The 19,253-nt window shown below is 39.0% G+C and overlaps 1 protein-coding gene across 5 annotated transcripts in view; it reads left to right on the top strand.

Moving 5' to 3' along the window:
- Positions 1-14,624, top strand: part of tmem183a (transmembrane protein 183A) — a 36,873-nt gene extending 22,249 nt beyond the window's left edge. For 4 of the 5 annotated variants that reach the window (XM_068057115.1, XM_068057112.1, XM_068057114.1 and 1 more), the window contains 4 exons: positions 920-1,100; positions 2,689-2,769; positions 8,281-8,436; positions 11,023-14,624. In XM_068057115.1, coding sequence (XP_067913216.1) covers positions 920-1,100; positions 2,689-2,769; positions 8,281-8,436; positions 11,023-11,208 — 604 coding nt within the window. In that variant the 3' untranslated portion in view covers positions 11,209-14,624. The remainder of the gene's footprint in view (positions 1-919; positions 1,101-2,688; positions 2,770-8,280; positions 8,437-11,022) is intronic. The other variant, XM_068057113.1, reaches the window with a different exon arrangement.
- The last annotated feature ends 4,629 nt before the right edge of the window (positions 14,625-19,253 follow it).

Here is a 19,253-nt window from a genome sequence, read left to right as displayed (position 1 = left end):
CTCACTAGCCTGTTGGATAACCAATAATTGAATTAGATGTCTTAACCCATATGCTCAGTAGGTAATGGACATGTGCTTTGTGCTTTCATTACTAATTATACTTTTTTTTTTGAAAAAAAAGTATTTACTAAAAATTCTTGTACATCATTGGGAGTGACTATTAAATCATTAGCATTTGGGAATTCAGTGCAGTAGTTAAAAGTAGACTGTTTTTGTTTACATATTAGGACATGATCAGGAATTTGTTTGGTACTGGTTTTGAATAGTTTGGTCTCTGGTAATGTTAATAGTTAAACTTAGTTAAACTCTTTATCTGTACAGTAACTAGATTGTACTGTATAGTGAAACCTATAAGCTACAAACTGCTTGAGGGCATCAACTGTCATTTTCGCAGGTATCCTTATGTTCAAAATGGTTATATCTGCTGCATATAAAAATATTCAGTGGAATGGTGTGTGCTGTACCTAGCATCCATAGTGGCAGGAAATCACTCCATCCCTGGGATTGAGCTGTGCAAGCATTCAGTTTCAGAGATGGAGCAGTTTCTCTGCTGCTGTGGGCGCTGGGTGAAGAGCTGTCCATTCTGCAAAAGCCATTTCTTTCACAAAACCTGCTGCCACCTTTTGAGGACATGCGTTTCCCATGTTTTAAGTCATAAAAGGGCTTGGCGTATTTAAGGCTGTCTGTTGTTTGTAATTTGCAAGTGTCCGTGGTTTCAGAGTGCCTCCTGCATATTTTATCATGTCAGTTAATTGGGCCTCTCGAATGTCTTTTTGTAGCTGTCCATTTTTTGGGAGTGTCTGTTTATATGGGTTTCATCTTATAGGTACATTAAGAATCTACTTTTTAACATGCGATCTTGGAAGTCATGTTTGCTGTGCTTTCACTTAACTGATCCATAAATCTACTTAATATACAGGTACTATTGTTCAGATGTGTACTTGCCTGTACGTTTGCAACGTGAGGTCATAGGAAAGTTGGGTTCGCTGCGTGCCTGTGTGATTCGATCTTTGTACCACATGTATGAGCCATTTCGAGCTCGTATATCAGAAAAACCTGCAATTCCTGAGTCTACTCCAAACACATTACAGAACTGTAGTGTAAGTGGAAACTTCATCTTTGATATTTGCCATTGTTTGGACCAGTGAATTCTGATTAAATTAGAAATATTTACTTGTGATGAAAATCTCCCAAGAATACTCTTGATTGGGTTAGCTTTACACTAATATATTACAAAATGCAGATTTCCCAGTTTTCATGATGTATGTAGTTGTAGTTCTTGGCTGGGATGAAACTTTTCAGGGGTTAGACTTTAAGGGCTGGACTTTTACTTGCATTACTACTTGTATTTGTCCATAGATTACTGTTTTGATAGAATGAAATACCATTTCCTTTTTGCGCCTTCTCTTTGACATGCTTTAGACTGAAATGTATGTGAGCTGCACTGCGTCCCTACAGTGCCACTCCAGAGATTACAGTTTTGCAGATGTTCATGAATGGGTCAAAGTGTCTCTTTTTCTCAGCTTCTTAAAACAAAGTAGCTGAAGTTAGGGGCTCCTGGCTTATTGCATGTGCAAACCCACGTCCTGCCAATCTGTGTCCAACATTCTGAAGTTTGTTATGCCATAAAATGGCAGTTTATTTGTAGAAATTTGATTACTAAAAGCTAGTATACTGGAGAAGTTACTAATGCATTAAAATGGCATTTTTAAAAATATAATGTTGCAACTCCAAAAAAAAAAATCTTAGTGAGTTCTAGCTTAAGCTGTGTACCTACTCCCATACTAACCATAAAAATCTAGTGTAGTTGAAGCACATTATGAGAGATACATTTAAAACTTTCACTGGACCATGCTTTTGCAAATGCAGTTGGCATTAAAGGCCTGCTCGGGTCTGCGAATGAAACCCGACCCAGCTCGAGTCCTTTCATTTTCCCCGTGACCGACCCAACCCAACCACCGGAATATATTCAACTTTATTCAAGAGGTTGTGCTCTACCTTGGATGGAATCGCTCACTGCAGATTAGTGTGGAGTGATTCCCACCTTGACGTCCTGGCTGTCACTGTACCCGACCCGAGCTCGAATGCCAGACCCGGAAGAGCGACCCGACCTGACCTGAACCCGACGCATGTCGTTGGTTTCAGGTCGGGTAGCCATGCTGTAGTTAGCTTTGAGTATTCAAATGAATTAACTGTTTTGAAAAATGTTTTTTTTTAATTACACCTATTTCTTAAAACTTGCATTCACAATGACACGTGGATAATTCTGTTTTATAGCTAAAGGTTTTTGAAGCTGAATTAAAATGTGCTGAAGTAGGCTTGTATTAAGGCAACTTATTGAATTTTTGCTGCAGGGCTAATCCATAGCAAAGGGGGAAAAAATTAAATTATACTGACTGGCTACAAAGATTTGTTTGCTAATTCACAAAAAGTATCCACCAAAATGTGCAAATCTATCTTTAAGCCCAGTGCATATATTTTAATGGTTTTAATGATGCTATGTTTGATCAATTTTGTTAACTAAAAACATTGTCATATTTGCACACTGCTGTGCTGTTGCTGAAGCTGTAAGTTTTCATTTTCCTGTTCTCTTTTCTGTGAAATAAACCAGTACAAGTTTTGTGTGTGTAACTAATATGTAAAGCTGAACATTTCATTATTAAACACAATTGTATGTTCTGTTTCTAGTGCTTGCTCTATTGGTGCAAGAAGGGAAGTGGAAATAGATCAGACCAAAGATGGGAGTTCAACTATAAATTCAAAAAGCAGGTGTGCAGTTAAATCTTTAAGTTCATAATTATTGGTTCACTAGATTAGTTCCTGGGATGAGAAGGTTGTCCTGTGATAGGCTGAGTAAATTGGGTCTAGACTGTCTAGAGTTTAGAAGAATGAGAGGTGATCGCATTGAAACATACAAGATTCTGATGAGGTAGACACAAAAGTTGTTTCTCCTAGCTGGGGAATCTGGAACATCAGCACAGTCTCAGGGTAAGGGGCTGATTATATAGGACTGAGCTGAGAAATTGCTTCATACAAAAGGTTGTGAATCTTTTGAAATTCTCTACCCCGGAGGGTTGTAGATGCTCCGTCATTGAATATATTTAAGGTTGAGAATTTTCTTGGCTCTGAGAATCAAGGGATATGGGGAGCGGGCAGGAAAGTGGAGTTGAGGCCGAGGATCAGTCATGATGTTAGGATGTGCCAAGCGAAGTCCAACTTGCTCCATATGGAGAAGCGGTTTGCTTGTGTTGGACCCTTGGTGATTGCAACAGATTTGTAGCTTAACTGTAATCAGAGGAAATCTGAAGAGCAGTAAAAATGTACATTTTATGGGTAGGTGAGCTGGTTAGCGGTGATGGGAAGAGAAAAAGTTGGATCATGAATGTAAGAGTTGCTGGCCAAACAGAAATTCACTGAGGCAGAAAAGTTCCCTATCTAGTTGTCTTGCTTAACTTTCTAGTTTCTGTTCTCATTCTATTTTTGGTAGACTGTCCTCATGTATACATCCTGAACTTTCTTGTATTAACTTCTAATGAATATTTTAAGTACTTTATCCAGCTCCCCAATAGCACAACAGGTTTAGGCAATGAGTAGCTGAGTCCTACAGACTAAGAAAGTTCCACATTTAGTTTGCCCAGTCTTGCATTAGCTGATGATACAGATGAATGCTACAGTAGGCCTTACCAGCCATGGACTAGGAGGTAAAAATTGGTCAGGATTCCCATTTCTGATCACTATCCAGAAACCCCTACTCAAAGTCACACATGAAGATATTGGTTGAGGACAAGATTGAGCTTAGCTCAAATATCCCCCATAATTAAATAGCTGAAAGGATGGAAACCCAGCCGAACTGCTCGAGCATGGAAACTTCCATCTATTGCCACACCTTTATGACCTTCTCCTCTGCTGGAAAGTACACTCTGTTCCGCAGGAGATGTGTGATGCCAAATTCATCACACTATACAAAAACAAAGACGACAGAGGAGACTGCAACAACTACAGGGGCATTGCTCCTTAGCATCATAAAGAAGGCCTCTGCTCGGGTCATACTTAAAAGACTCCATTTACATGCAGACCAAGTGTACCCCGAAGCAGTGTGGTTTCCGTGATCTACTTTCAATATGACCTTCTGCATACGCCAGCTACAAGAGAAGTGTAGGGAACAGAGTAGACCCCTTTACCTTACATTTGTAGATCTCAGTAAGGCATTCGACAGCATCAGCAGAGCAGGGCTGTATAAGATTTTGGAAAGAATTGGCTGTCCACTGAAGCTCCTCAGTCTTATCTGCTCCTTCCATGGCAACATGCACTTCACGATACAGTTTGATGACTCCAACAATTCTGGAGTAAAGAATGGAGTGAAACAGGGTTGTGTCCGAGCCCCCACTGTGTTCATCATCATCTTCATGCTCCTGACCTTTGCCTTCCCTGCAGATATGGAAGGAGTCTGCTTGCACACTAGGTCAGACGGCAAGCTCTGCAATCTATCAAAGCTGAAATCAAAGACAAAAACACATCACGTCCTGATCAGAGAACTCCTCTACGCTAACGATGCTGCGCGAGTAGCTCTCACAAACTCAACTACAAAGACTCATGGACTGTCTCTTCCGTGCATGTAACTTGTTCTCCTTGACTATAAGCATCAAGAAAACCATGGTCATGGGACAAGGTGTTGCATCGCCGCCCATGATCACACTAAATAATACCCCACTGGAAGTGGTTAGAAAATTCTACTATCTTAGGTCCACAGTGACAGACAATCTGTCCCTTGATGCAGAGCTCAATACACGCATGGGGAAAGCAGCTACCACCTTTGGCTGACTTGCAAAACGCACGTGGAGTAACTCCAAATTGACCCTTAGGACCAAGCTCATGGTTTATAATGGGGATAAGTTGGGCCAAGTGGATCAAGTGTCAGTAGGAGAGCATTTAGGGGATAGTTATCATTGCATCATAAGGTTTAGGTTGACTTTGGAAAAGGACAAAGAGCAATCCAGGGTAAGAATAATTAACTGGGGAAGGCCAACTTCAATGGGGTAAGAATGGAGCTGAGGTGAATAAATTGGAGTCAAAAGCTGGCAGGAAAACCAGTTGATGAACAATGGGCTACCTTCAAAGAAGAGATAGTTTGGGCACAGTCAAGGTGTGTTCCCTCGAAGGGGAAAAGAAGAGCAAACAACTCCAGAGCTCCCTGGATGACAAAAGAGGTAGAGATTATGATAAAGAAGAAAAAGTGTGCTTATGATAGATGCCAGGTAGAAAATACTATCGAGAACCACGCTGAATATAGAAGGTCCAGAGGGGAAGTAAAATAGCAAATAAGAGAAGCGAAGAGACTGGCAGCTAGCATTAAAGGAAGTCACAAATTTTTCTATAGGCATATAAATAGTAAAAAGGTGGTGAAAGGAGGAGTGGGGCCGATTAGGGACCAGAAGGGGGATTTACACATGGAGGCAGAGGGCATTACTGAGGTATTGAATGAATTCTTTGCATCTGTCTTTTCCAAGGAAGAAGATGTAATCCAGGCAATGTTGAAAGAGGAGGTAAGTCAGACACTAGAGGGGTTTAAAATTGATAAACAGGAAGTATTAGATAGGCCGTCTGTACTTAAAGTGGATAAAGCACCAGGGCCGGATGAAATGCATCCAAGATACTGAGGGAAGTGAGGATGGAAATCACAGAGGCACTGGCCATAATTTTTCAGTCTTCCTTAGACTCAGGTGGTGCCAGAGGACTGGAGAATTGCAAATGTTACACCCTTGTTCAAAAAAGGGTGTAAAGTTAAGCCCAGCAACTAGAGGCCAGTCAGTTAACTTCAGTGGTGGGAAAACTTCTAGAAAAAATAATTCTGGACAAAATCAGTAGTCACATGGACATATGCAAGTTATTTAAGGAAAGCTTGCATGGAGTTTTTTGAGGAGGTAACAGAGAGGGTTGATGAGGGCTATGCTGTTGATGTGGTGTACATGGACTTTCAAAAGGCATTTGATACAGTGTCACACAACAGACTTGTGAGCAAACTTGTAGCTCATGGAATAAAAGGGATGGTAGCAGCACTGATAGGAAATTGGCTGAGTGGGAACCAAAGAGTAGTGATTAATGGATGATTTTCGGGCTGGAGGAAGGTTTGTAGTGGAATTCCCCAGGGATCAGTGTTGGGACACTTGCTTTCCCTGATGTATATTGGCCTAGACCTTGGGTGTACAGAGCACAACTTCAAAGTTTGCAGATGATACGAAACTTGGAAGCATTGTGAACTGTGAGGAGGGTAGTGTAGAACTTCAAAAGGACATAGACAAATTGGTGGGAAGGGCAGACAGGTGGCAGATGAAGTTCAATGCAGAGAAATGTGAGGTGATTGATTTTGGTGGGAAGAACATGGAGAGATGATATAGAATAAAGGGGAAATTCTATAGGGGGTGCAGGAGCAGAGGGACCTAGGTGTACATGTGCATAAGTCATTAAAGGTTGAGAGAACGGTTAATAACGCATACAGTATCCTGGGCTTTATTAATATAGGCATAGAGTATAAGAGCAAGGAAGTTATGTTGAACTTGTATAACACTAATTCAGCCTCAGCTGGAGCATTGCGTCCAATTCTGGGTGCCGCACTTGAGGAAAGACATGAGGGCATTGGAGACAGTACAGAAGAGATTGGAGAAGTTAGGACTGTTTTCCTTGGAGAAAAGAAGGCTGAGAGGTAATTTGATAGAGGTATTCAAAATCATGAGGGATATAGACAGAGTAGATAGAGAGAAACTGTTCCCACTCGCGAAAGGATCGAGAACAAGCGGGCACAGATTTAAAGTAAAAGCAAAAGTGACATGAGGAAAAAACTTTTTCACGCAATGAGTGGTTAAGGTTTGGAATGCGCTGCCTGCGAATGTGGTGGAGGCAGGTTCAATTAACGCATTCAAAAGGGAGTTGGACAGTTATATGAAAAGGAAGAATGTACAGGCGAATGGAACTGAGGGAGTTGCTCTTTCAGAGAGCCAGTGTGGACATGATGGGCCAAATGGCCTCCTCCTGCACTGTAACGATTCTGTGATAAGACCTCTGTTCTCAGCACCTTGCTGTCTGTTTGTGAAACATGGGTGACTTACAGCTACCAGGAAAAGAAGCTCAATAATTTCCATCTTCGCTGTTGGCGGTGCATTATGGGTATATCCTGGTAGGACAAAATCACAAATGCGGCCATCCTCTTAAAGGTAGAGCTCCCAAGCATGTTGGCACTAATCAAACAGAGGCGGCTTCGGTGGATCAGACACGTCCGCAGGATGGAAAACGGTCGCATGCCCAAGGACCTTCTGTATGGTGAGGTAGCTGGGGCCAGCCAACCAGTAGGGCACCGAAAGCTCCACTTCAGGGATGCTTGCAAGCATGGCATGAAGGCCCTAAATGTCGACACTCAAACTTGGGAGTCACTAGCTGGCAAAGGAGGGAAATGGCGCCACAACCTGTAGACTGGTGTGCACTATCACGATGACCAGTTGCTACAGCAGCTTGGCAACAACCGCCAGTGTCAAAAACAACAACGCAAAGCATCACTTGGCAGCTTCACTTGCAGCACACATAGCAGAACCTGCCTCTCAAGGATTGAGCTTTGCAGTCATCAACAAAGGTGAACCAAGAGAAGACATGGATTAAATGGATTGCTTCCTGCGTGTCCATCATCTTTCGTAGATGGAAGGATGCCAACCATCCAGCTCCCCAATAGCTCAACAGGTTTAGGCAATGAGTAGCTGAGCCCTACAGACTTAAGAAGTTTCCATATTTGATTTGCCCAGCCGTGCATTAGCTGGCGTAACAGATGGGTGCTACAGTAGGCCTTACCGCTCCTGGACTAGGAGGTAAAAATTGGTCAATATTCCCATTTCTGATCACTATCCAGAAACCCCTGCTGGAAGACACACTTGAAGATGTCGGCTGAGGACAAGATTGAGCTTGTCTCTAATATCTGCTGTAATTAAATAGTTGACATGTTCATTGTAAAGGCTCACATGGACACTCAGACAAGTCACTGGAGGGTGAATTGTATCTCTGGATCTCTAATGCAGCAAGGTGTTCGCACCTTCAGGAGGAGTCAGGAGAATTAAATGTTTAATCACCGATAAACTTTGTCAGAGTAATAGCCTAATTCCTAGTTACACCCTTGTCTTAAAGTTTTGTTATTTTAAGATCCAAGATTTGCAGTCAAACTTTTGTTTTCCATATTACAATAAATGAATTGGGGGTTTGCAATGCTCAGTGAATGTATATGTCACAATTTGTGTCCTTCAGTCTCCCAAGTTAAAGAATGGCTCTCGAAATGGGCTTCAGTTTCCAAGACAGTATGAACCGGTACACAAGAACCCTGACCAAGACTGCTACTTGTTGCAGATCACAACTCTCAATTTCATCTTCACACCTGTGGTTATGGGAATGACTCTAGCATTGGTAAGAGCAAATCTGAATGTTCCAAAGATGGATTCTAAAGCTAAATAGTTTGTATGATATAAAAGTATTTTCTATTGAGAATTGGTTTTGTTTATTCTCTCTGTCTCCTGTTATATTACCCTGTTATGACCAGGTGAGGAAGGGGTCTCAGGCTCCCCTCTGCCCCTTTTCCTGGTTAGGCCATAACAGGGTTTAACTTTTAAAACACCGTGTCTTTAGCTTCACCTCAGTGAGTCCTTGCTCACTGCTAATTATAAACAAACCAATCAGACAGGCTTTCTTAGGTTTAAACAGGAAAGATGCAAGTTTATTAACCGTTACACTCTAACTCAGTTAGAATTACTAAAAATACATGAAGCAACCACTCTTGCATATACAATAAACAGACACAAATAGATACAGAAGAGAACAAAGAATTAAAGGGGGAGGGTTTGTAGTATTAAATGGAATTCAGTTACTGTCTTTGGTTTGGATGTAAAGACCTTGATTGGAGTTAAGTCTTAAAGTTCTCGTTGGGGCCCAGTGCACACTTTCAAATTTGTTTCGCTGGTACCAGAAGGCTGAAGTCCTCTTAAGCTGCTTCCGGGGGTCCCTGGAACTTTGCCAGAGAGAGACAGAGAGGGGTGTTTTCTTCTTGAAGTTCGGTTGCAGTCTGCCCCAAACCTTTCTGAGAGGCACAATTACACAGTTCTCAGGTTGGCCAACAGGTTAGTCATGTGACCAGCTCTTTGTTTGAAACATTATCACCTGCAAAGGGTTGTTGATTCTTCAAAGCTTACCAGACACACTCAGTGGGGGGTGGTGAAGTGCTGGCTCTTACACAGACAATAGCTCTCCAATGTCTTTTGGTCATCACTATTGACAAACCCCATCTCGCTAATTGAATCAGGGAGCACTCCCATTGTCTGTCTATGCAACTGTATCTCAGAATGCAAATGTGCAGCCATGTTTTCAGCCATTCAGCTCTGTGGTCTTTTTAAACAAGTTATGTTCAGTGTCCAGTAAAAGTTCAAATAGTGTTCCATGTGATGAAATTGTTATGTTTCCATTTGGCAGGTGTGATTTCGTCACACAGTGAACTAGCCACAAATTCAGGGATGGTTTGAGGCAGGGAAATGGTCATGGGAAAATGGTCACTTTTCAAGTAAGATCATGTCCTCCTTAATCATCCAGTTCCAAGTCTTTGTAGCTCAACTGTTGATTATGCTTTCTCAGGTTTATGGGATTACTGGGAAAATCTCAAATTCCTGTAGTAGAACAGCTGGAGTTGAAAATTATTGGTTCGCCCTGATTTTTTTTTCAAGGTCTTGTCTACAGTGACAGTTGTTTTCTGTAAGTTATGGCTTCTCTCTTTGCACTACATTTCTTAAACTTAAAACTGCACTTTTTTTTAAGAAGAATACCCTGTCAAAAGGGATTTTGGTAACTGCACATGCTTCTATCCTTTCAATTCTGTGTCTGTACAAGGGTCGTAAAAAAAATAAATAATTGAGATGTCAAGCACACCCAAATGCTTGAAACAATTATTGTCACTAAGCTCCTATCAAATAACATATGTAATCAGGATAGCCCTAGATTCAACAGCACTAGACCCAGTCTTTGTAACTCAACTGTTGACTGTTTTCTCAGGGTTTGGGATTATTGGCAAAGTTCCAGGGACCCACAGAAGCAGCTTAAGAGGACATCAGCCTTCTGGTACCAGCGAAACAAATTTGAAAGTGTGCACTGGGCCCCAACGAGAACTGCAAGACTTAATATATTGTCCGCATGCTTTTGTGCACGTGTTGTGGACTTGCTGCTCATTGTTTGAATTTTTTTTAAAAACCTGTCCCCCAGACTGGCTTCTCAAAGGTGTAACTATATTTCAGAATTTCACAGATATAAGAAATAAGAATCAGACACTTTAGGTACTTCAGTTAGTTATGGCATTGATAGAGTTTCAGCAGATGCAGAAACAAGATGCATCCCTAATTAGAACTACCTGCATCATTTCAATATAAAATTTAACAGGTTGGAAAGCTCAATTGACTGGCCTGTCTCTTTAACCCTTTCATGAAGTTTAAACTGACAAACTATTGGGTATCAGTTTGGTTCTGTAAAGTGATTATCTGTGAACAAATTTATTTGGTACTTTAGTATGCTGTAGAAAAAGTCTGGAGTGACTGATCATCTGTAGTGGAAATTCTCCATCTACCCTGAGATAATAGGTTCATATTTTGCCAGGGCAGACTATCCCAGATTATTTATGGTTACTTCAAGTCATAGGAGACACAGGTTTCTTATAGGAGCTGACTTTTCTGTTGGTCATGAGAAAGAATAGCTGTGGAAACCCAAATCTCAACACTTGATGTTTGTTTTAGAAGAATAATTGCATTGCTTCTGAAATTACACCAAAACAATATCCATCAGAATTGTTGGGACACTGTCCCTACTTATTTAATATGTGACAAGTTATGCAGGTGTTTTTCTTGCATTACAACTGGTGACTACATTTCAAAGCTACTTAATTGGCTGTAAAGCACTTTGGAGCATCCTGAGATTGTGAAAAGCATTATCAAATGCAAGTCCTTTCCTTTTCTCTTGCAGTTTACAATAAATGTGAGCACTGATATGAGGCACCATCGTGTCAGGATGCTGTTTCAAGACTCCCCACTTCCACATGGGAAGAAGCCGAAAAAGGACCAAGGACTCCAGGTTATCTTGGACCCTGTGCATAGTGTGCGTTTGCTGGACTGGTGGCATCCACAGTATCCCTTTTCTGCCAGCATTTAACACTATTTCCCTTTAAAACAACATAATGTGAAATCGCTGGATAAAAATTGGACATTGGAAAGTGCTTTGAATGGTAGACATGGAAAAAGAGTTCCGTTTTTAGAGCAATGATTTATGAAATTTAGAATTTTTGCAATTCACATGTTTCTGCTATGTCAAAGGTAGCATTAGCAGCTGGAGTGTTAACTCTATTTGGCGTCCCAGATCTGAGAAACAGAGGAAACTAATCTTGTCTCTGAAAGTAATTTTTATAAAGGCAGTCCTCAACTTTACACCTTTCTCTTGTTGTTTTATATTAACTTTTGCAGAATGTTTGAGATGTGGTGTAGAGAAGTTTTCTCTTGGAATGTATGAAATTGTTTCTCAAACGCTGGCAGTGATGTACAATGGTTAGGACAACTTTATATACAGTACCCCTTCAATTAAGGTGCACTCATGAAATGTACAGTGTTTATTTGGTCTTAATGGCAACGACTATAAAATGTTCTCTTTGTAATATGTTTCCACTGAAGACTGTTAAAACACAGTTTTGCTGCACTACCTAGAAACAGTGCTTTGTTAATGCTGAAGACATTCAATTTAGTTCAGGCTAAAAATCACAAAAGTGTCTCAGATGATCGTCATGAATCACAGGAAAAATTAGTGTCTGCAGTTAACTTACTCCCTAGAAAATATTTGTATAGAACACTGTTTTGAAAATTGTTTTTCTTCCCTCCTCACCCCTCCCACTATTTAATTCTAAAGAATCAGAAATGGAATAAAGAGAAATCAAGTCCTATCTTTTGTTTTATGTAACTTGGGGGATGGGATGTTTGCCAGACTACACCTGAAGTAGGGACAGTAATTTAGGCATCAGGCTTAGAAATGAACAAAAGGATTTTGAATTATAAGGGGGTAAACTTGAATATTACCCACTCAGTATGTCTGGGCCATTATCTTCCTAACTTTGCATGAAGCATAATGGTGTATAGTCTGAGGAAATCCATCAGCATTTTAATTGTTGTATATGGTACTTTGAAAGATAGTCTTAACCCATTTTTGTAGATGGTGGGGGTGGGGAGCGAGGATGACAATATGTCCATTGACCCATGTTCAAAAAAGTTAAATTTAAACTTTTTTTCTTGCTGTCACTGGGCAGGAATTGATTGCAGTGAGTGGCTGATGTGCACAGAGTATGAGAAATGCTGATTTTTATTAAGTGCTTTTGGAATCTTAAAAATGGCTAATCTTGCAAGTTGCAAATCTTGTTTTAGTTGCAAACCTGTAGTTCAATTAGTTCACTTTATTGGCACAGTTCAGTGTTGGAACAGGAAAAACTGTTGAGCTGGATTTTGTATGATTTTGTTTTCACTGTTTAATCTGCTGCCTGAGTCCGCTAAAGACTAAAACACAGTGGGAGGTTGTCTGACATGGTACTTGAATGAAGTAAAATAACTTAAATTCCAAGTCAACCTTTTATAAGCAGGATCGAATACTGTACGAGTGGATTTATGCAATTCAAAGATAATCAGTACTATCATTGAATGCAATATGATGGATGCAGTTGAATCTAGTGTTTCTGGTCGAGAAATTTGAATACGACAGGCCATTGCTTTCTGAAGCAAAGCTGAATTATGCACAGAACAATTGCAATTGTTTTTGTCTAATAACCCGAATGTTTCAGTGTAGCCTGAAGCTAGCAAAGTAATGTTTTTTCCAGAAGAGAAACTTAAACCAATGTGTGAAAATGTAAGAATTGAAGTATTTTGAGTTACTTTGTCATGGGTGTTGTAGCCGATGTAATTTGTGCTTGTGTTCTTAAGCTATATATCTCATTAACTATGTGTGCACCCAGCATGTTGAGACATGATTTTGATTTGTGGACAGTTTACAGATGCACTGGTCCCAAAGCAGTATGGAATGTGCACAAAATTCAGACTTGTATTTACTGCCATGCTTAAGAAATATGCAGATTTTCTAGGTTTAGGAAAAACCATTTGGTGACTGCTGGTATTTTATCTCAAAGGACTTGTTCTTGAAATTACTGCATTAAGCTTCTAATTGTGATTGCTTGGTTCAGATTCCACCTTCTGCTACAGTAACTAATTTACCCACACAGGTATTTAAATAAGTTCTTCAATCGAAAAGAAAATAAGTAATTTTATTTTTAAATGGTATTCCTTAAAGAATAAGCTGTAAATTAAGTGCAATTTTCAGCTGTGAAAGATGAAATATTGGTAGACCAAAATTGCATAACTAAGCACTGCTAAAAATGGTAGTGAACGGGAATTTCCTGCGAACAATATATTTCCTGTATTATTTTTTTTGTGTGTTTCACCAAAAGTGAGTTTGTATTTAGTAAATGTGATTGGTTGTTCACATATGCAGGTACTGTGCCGAAAGGAGCAGGGTGCATGTTCCAAATAATTGAGAATTCAGCTTGCAGGTATTGAACTTTTCTTTTGTTGGAAGTGAGAACCAGGTTCCCAGTGTAGCGCTATATCCAGGATATTCAAACAATTTCTCTGAATAATATATTTCACATGGAGCTCGTTTCTTCCAAGAAACCTTCTAATTGCTTTGATGAGATGTCTTTTTAATATAAACTTTATTTTTGCTGATCCAGTTTTTGCAGTTCAAAAGGAACACAAACACTTAATTAGCAGTCAAAAGATTTTTTTCCAGTAATATTATACACTGGTTTACATATGGGTTTTATGTTTTTAAGTTAATTTTCTGTGACTCTGCATTCCACTGTTTGTGCATTTTGTGACATTTGAGTTGAGACTTGCCTATTATATAACCATTAAAACTTTAATACATTTCCTTGAAGTGATGGGGAGCTATTGTAGGAAAGGAATGAAGCATCATCAAATCTCACTGAATAGAATTATTGGAACTTGAGTTTAATACCCTTGTCTATTTAAAATTGGGACTTATACACTTATTGAAATTGTCCTATTTTGATGAGTAAAATTATTGCGATTGAATGTTTAATGAGTATTACTGAGTGGAAGAAACGGACGTGAATAAAATACTGGTGTAGATCAAAATTGCGTCACCGTTGAACATCATCTCGTGCAGCGAGACCGATTTATACTGAGACAGAAATCCATGAATTATATTCTAAGCTGTTCAATTCTACTTGAGCGGTGTATTGCTACTGTCCTGTGAAATATCACTGAAATCTACTGGAATATATCATGGCTCCTTCAATTGGACTTTGTAAGTAAATGTTTAACTTGATGTAGGTTGAGACCTGGTGAAAATGATAGCCTGGATTTATTTCTTGGATTTGTTTTTTTCTTAATCTGCGATTCTATTGTTCAATTAAAAAAAATTGCTTCTGTGCGAAACTAAAATCATTTTACAGATGGTATAGATTGCATTTTTACACTGTACAATTTCATGAGCCGAATAAAGTTTGCATAAGACCATCTGAGCTTGTAAATTCTTTTTTCTTTACTACAAAATATATCAATGCATCTTGCTGAGTAGAGTAACAGGCAGCCCTGAATCCCTACTGAAGAAGCCTGGTTGGTGAATTTCGGAACCAACAATTAAAGGCAAATGTAATGAAGTTCTTTACTTTTTAGAATTTTTCTAAATAAGAAATTTTTTATATTTTTAAATACAACATTACAAAACATGGAAGAAACATTTAAACACATTCACTTGATTTCTATTGCTGTTGTGTGAACATGCCTCAACAGCTGTGACCTCAATGTTTCCTGTAAACTTGTGGATGTCTTTGGACGGTGAGACGTTTTATTGCATTAAAGGTGCTATATAAATAGAAGTTGTCGAATAAACATTTTATAGTCAGTTACTGATATTGATCCCTAGGTGGCAGACTGTTACTGTTTCAAATATCTTGCTTTCCTGGCTCAGACAGTAACATATTACTGAACATACATTCAACAAATCCAGTTGAAGTTCAATTTTATGGTTGCTTTATTGAAAGATTTCGAGGACAGTCCATAATTAAAAGATTGTTGGGTATCTTGTACAATTAACCAAACCGACTAAACTGTACAAATGTAGTGTAACGACCTCAGTAGAGTTTTAGTAACTAAAACTAGAGATATGAACTTCCCAGTGACCGATTAAAGAATTACACGACAAGATTTTGCATGTTAAAACTTTTACTATAACAACTAAACTAAAAGTCGGCGTTAACTAAACTGTACTTAAGTAGCTAATACACTAAATTAGAGAAAAGTTAATGGAAAATACCTAACACACTTAGAAAACCCCACACCACTTTAATATGTTAGTGTTCTCAGCAAAAAGGTATCCTTGCAATTAAAGGTCCTAAACTCCTGCCAGCTGCAATGGGTTGGATCTCCCAGGTATCCTTCACAAAGTCACCATCCTATTTGTTCACTACTTCCAAGCACATTTGAATGGACTTCTGTTAATAAGGCAATCTCTGGTGACCCTATTGGTCTTGTCTCCTCCGCAAACCTCAAGCCTTCGAACTGGGTTCAAATCTTAGCAGCCTTTTTCTGTATCGGTGACCTAAAAGCAACTGTTTCCCCAGCAAACACTGGTGTGTGTTTCTGTCTATCTCTCTGTCTCTCTCTTCAGGCTGCACAGCTGACTGCTGGTTTTCGTTTCTTCCTTTCAGCCCCAGACCTAGGAAAGCCTGTCATTTATCCGGATCAGAAGTCAATAGTCATTTGCGTTTGACAATTCTCAGAGACCATAAGTTGAACCATAGCAAAACCACTTGGGCCACCTTTTGTTTATAGATATTTAAAATTACTACACCAATCTGTATTTTAGAGCCCCTGGCTCCCTGTTTACAATGAGAGTCTGGGAGAGCAAAACCATTGTCCTTTACGTGTTACAACCTTGCACCCTGTTTTCAAAAGGGTCTTTTATCTGGATTCCTTGTTCTCATGGTAATCAAGACCCCTGGCTTGTCTCTGGGTGGAATTTGTATGAGGTCACATGTTTCCTCTGTCCATTTTACAGTGCATTAAAGATCAGTTTTTAAAACAACTATACTACAAAATCCAGCATTCGTAACAGTAGATTCTCAAGTCTGAAATATGTTAACCTGATACCTAAGGGGTGTACTATTTGAATTGCTGTAAAATATATGGAAGTGTTTGTTCAATTTATTTAATATTTTCTGATGCCTCAGCAAGTTTATTCAGTGAGTGAGCCTTTAAAATCATGAAGATTCAAGGTTCAGTCAGTGCTGCTTGTTGGTCTCTGGTCAAGACATTTCAATTGGCTTCAAGCACTCCCGGGTTTAATCGAGGGAAAATTGGCTGGGGTTTCTGCTTTGATTTGCTATCCATTATATCTTGCTGGGACTATACGTGTAGACATTGGGTGAGGGCAGGGTTGGTCTTAGATGTGAATGCAGTGGCAGATACTCACAAAAGGTTTTTCTGTGGCCAGTTGGTCAGGATATTAGAGGGTGACTGGCGCCATAGAACAGTCCGCCAAAAAAAGGTGTTGGCACATTCAGGATGGAAGAGGAGAAACCCGGTGTGAAAAAGGGACAGCACATTTTTTCACAAAGGTGTTTTCAGTGTGGCTGCATGTTTTGAGGGCCTGCAATGTGTTATGACCCATCTTGATGTGAGAAAGTTTTCCAAACTGTTCTTGGGATTATTTGCATCTCTCAATCAAGTGAAAATTGGAAATGAATGCTTTGAAAAACATGTTTAAGAAGTTTTAGTTAAAGAATCTCAACCTCTCTCAAACTGGCACTAATCAATATTTCCGCTAATCGTAAACTACACTTTCAACTCTGTCATACATTTTATTCTTAGAACAGTAACGACAGAATATGAAATGATGTTTTGAAGTTCGTTTGATAATTTGTTCATTTTGAGATTTTTTTTCAGATTCTATGTTTACTTTTAGTCAGCCAAAGGAGTTGGTAATCAATTCTGACTTGTAATCTTGACTTTTAAACTTTTATTGTATCTTGCTGTTTTCCACTTCAATTTAATAGATTTCATTTAAACATTGTTTTTGAAGATTAAATCTCAAATTTCCATCCATGAGGAAATACAAATATGAAGACTGTCCTAAATTTAGGTCTTTTTCATTTAAAATAAGATTATACAGCGATATATATTTAATTATCAAAGGAATGTGACAGAGTTGGTAGAAGAAAACTCTACCCAGTAGTTAAGGGGTCTAGACTGAGGGGGGAGATAGATACCAGGATTAAAACGTGAGATTTAGAACTTGAGGGCAGAAGAAACATCTTCATACAGAGAGTTGTGAAGCTGTTATTCACTTCCAGCATTAGTCGTTGGGGCAGAAACATCAATATCAAGATTAGATTGGATTGGTTGTAGAAGAAAAAGGAGTCGAATGGATACAGGTGGGTAAATGGGATTCAAACTTAATATTTGCATGATGTATCTGTGTAAACGGAGAACTAGAGTAGGCCCTTTTTGACCAACAAACCTGTTTTGTTATTAGTTGAGGCAGCAGTATTTTACTAATCCCAGTTCCCTCCCTACCCTTTATCCATCTTAACAATTTTACTCCCAAATATGTGCTGATCAACCACTTTAAATAGTTCAATTGATGCTGCATTTATATCTTACTGGGAAAATGCCTTACTCATTCTTGTCATCTTTTCTGGGATTCACTTTTGACCGCCTCTAATTTTAACATTGTTCCCTAGTCTGTATTCCTGCAAGAGGGAAGAGTTGTTCCTTATCTATCTTGTCAATTTCTTTCCCTTTTTTTGCTAGAGATTGCTACTTATTCCCTTCTGTAGGGTATATAATGTAGCCAGATGCATCGTACTGAAATTATTGTAAAACTAAAGTGCACAGTTGATAAATACATACCTCTTAAATTTTAATTTGTGGTGAACAAAAATTAGTGAACCAAGCAAGCCTGTGTACTGCTAAAAATGCCTTCAATTTTAAACTAGTTTCTTTTAAACTTGAGAGGTACAGTTGACAATTTCCACGAATATAGTCTTGTGTTATTCTAAGCAAACCAGACAGCCACAGCTCCTAGTGTGTGATAGTGAAATACAATATTGAATTAGATTAAATAAGTAATATTTCTTATGTAATTGTTCCCAAAGAAGTTCTTTTTCAGAGACTGCTGCCTTCATTATGGAGCAGGTGCCTAATTATTCTGCTGGTGCATGAAAGTAAATAACCCACAACTACATTAATGGCACTGATTGTTTGTTGCACTGAATTTCATATGCTTTGAAGAAGACCCTGTTACTGTAATGTTATAGGAACAGAAAGCAAATGAAGACCACATTTTAAATCTCAAGAGCTAAGAAGGTAAGGTTATTTAGTGCAAATACAGAAAGTGTATGACTGCAATTCATGAAATTGCATTCTCAGAAATCAAATTTCAAAGCCATGCTTGCTGCAATTTTAAGAATTTGCAATTTTCCTAAGAACAATGTTTCTGTTTTTCGTAAGTTTTAGTAGAGAGGAAGTAATTGAAACAATCTCCTGAAATGATTGCAAATGTAAAAATTAAACAAAATGTCTTGAAAAGAAAATGGAAACAAAATAGCAAGGGGGTGGAGAAAGCAGAATGGAACAATGAAAGAAAAGTACTAAAGTGACTAAAAGCAAAACATACCAGCAATGACACGAGGTCAAATTAAGTGACTGTGAATGGCAAACTTCCCGAGTCACAGACTCCATTCCTCTCCCATGCTGAGGCTGAAACAGACTGTTCATAACCTTGGTGTCATATTTGACACCGAGATAAGCTACCACCCACACCCTTACTACGCCTGATCACTAAGACTGCCAATTTCCACCTTTAACATCACCTGCCTCTGCCCCTACTTCAGCTCATCAGCTGAAACCCTCATCCATGCCTTTGTTCCCTCTAGATGTAACTATTTAAATGCGCTGGTGGCTGCTCTCTCATCTTCCATCTTCTTATGAAAGTGCTTTTTAAAAAAAAAATTGAGGACTCCTATTTTAGAATTATGGACATTGCTTCATTTGGAAAACTGAAAAGATCCCATGGATGTGTTTTTTTTTAACAAGGGTCACTGAGAGGTCTTGTTTGAAAACAAACCTTTACTGGATGTCATA

This window comes from Heterodontus francisci, chromosome 25, assembly GCF_036365525.1.
Source record: "Heterodontus francisci isolate sHetFra1 chromosome 25, sHetFra1.hap1, whole genome shotgun sequence".
NCBI classification, from domain to species: domain Eukaryota; kingdom Metazoa; phylum Chordata; class Chondrichthyes; order Heterodontiformes; family Heterodontidae; genus Heterodontus; species Heterodontus francisci.
Note: the sequence above shows the minus strand (reverse complement) of the source record. Positions and strands in the feature narration are given on the sequence as shown.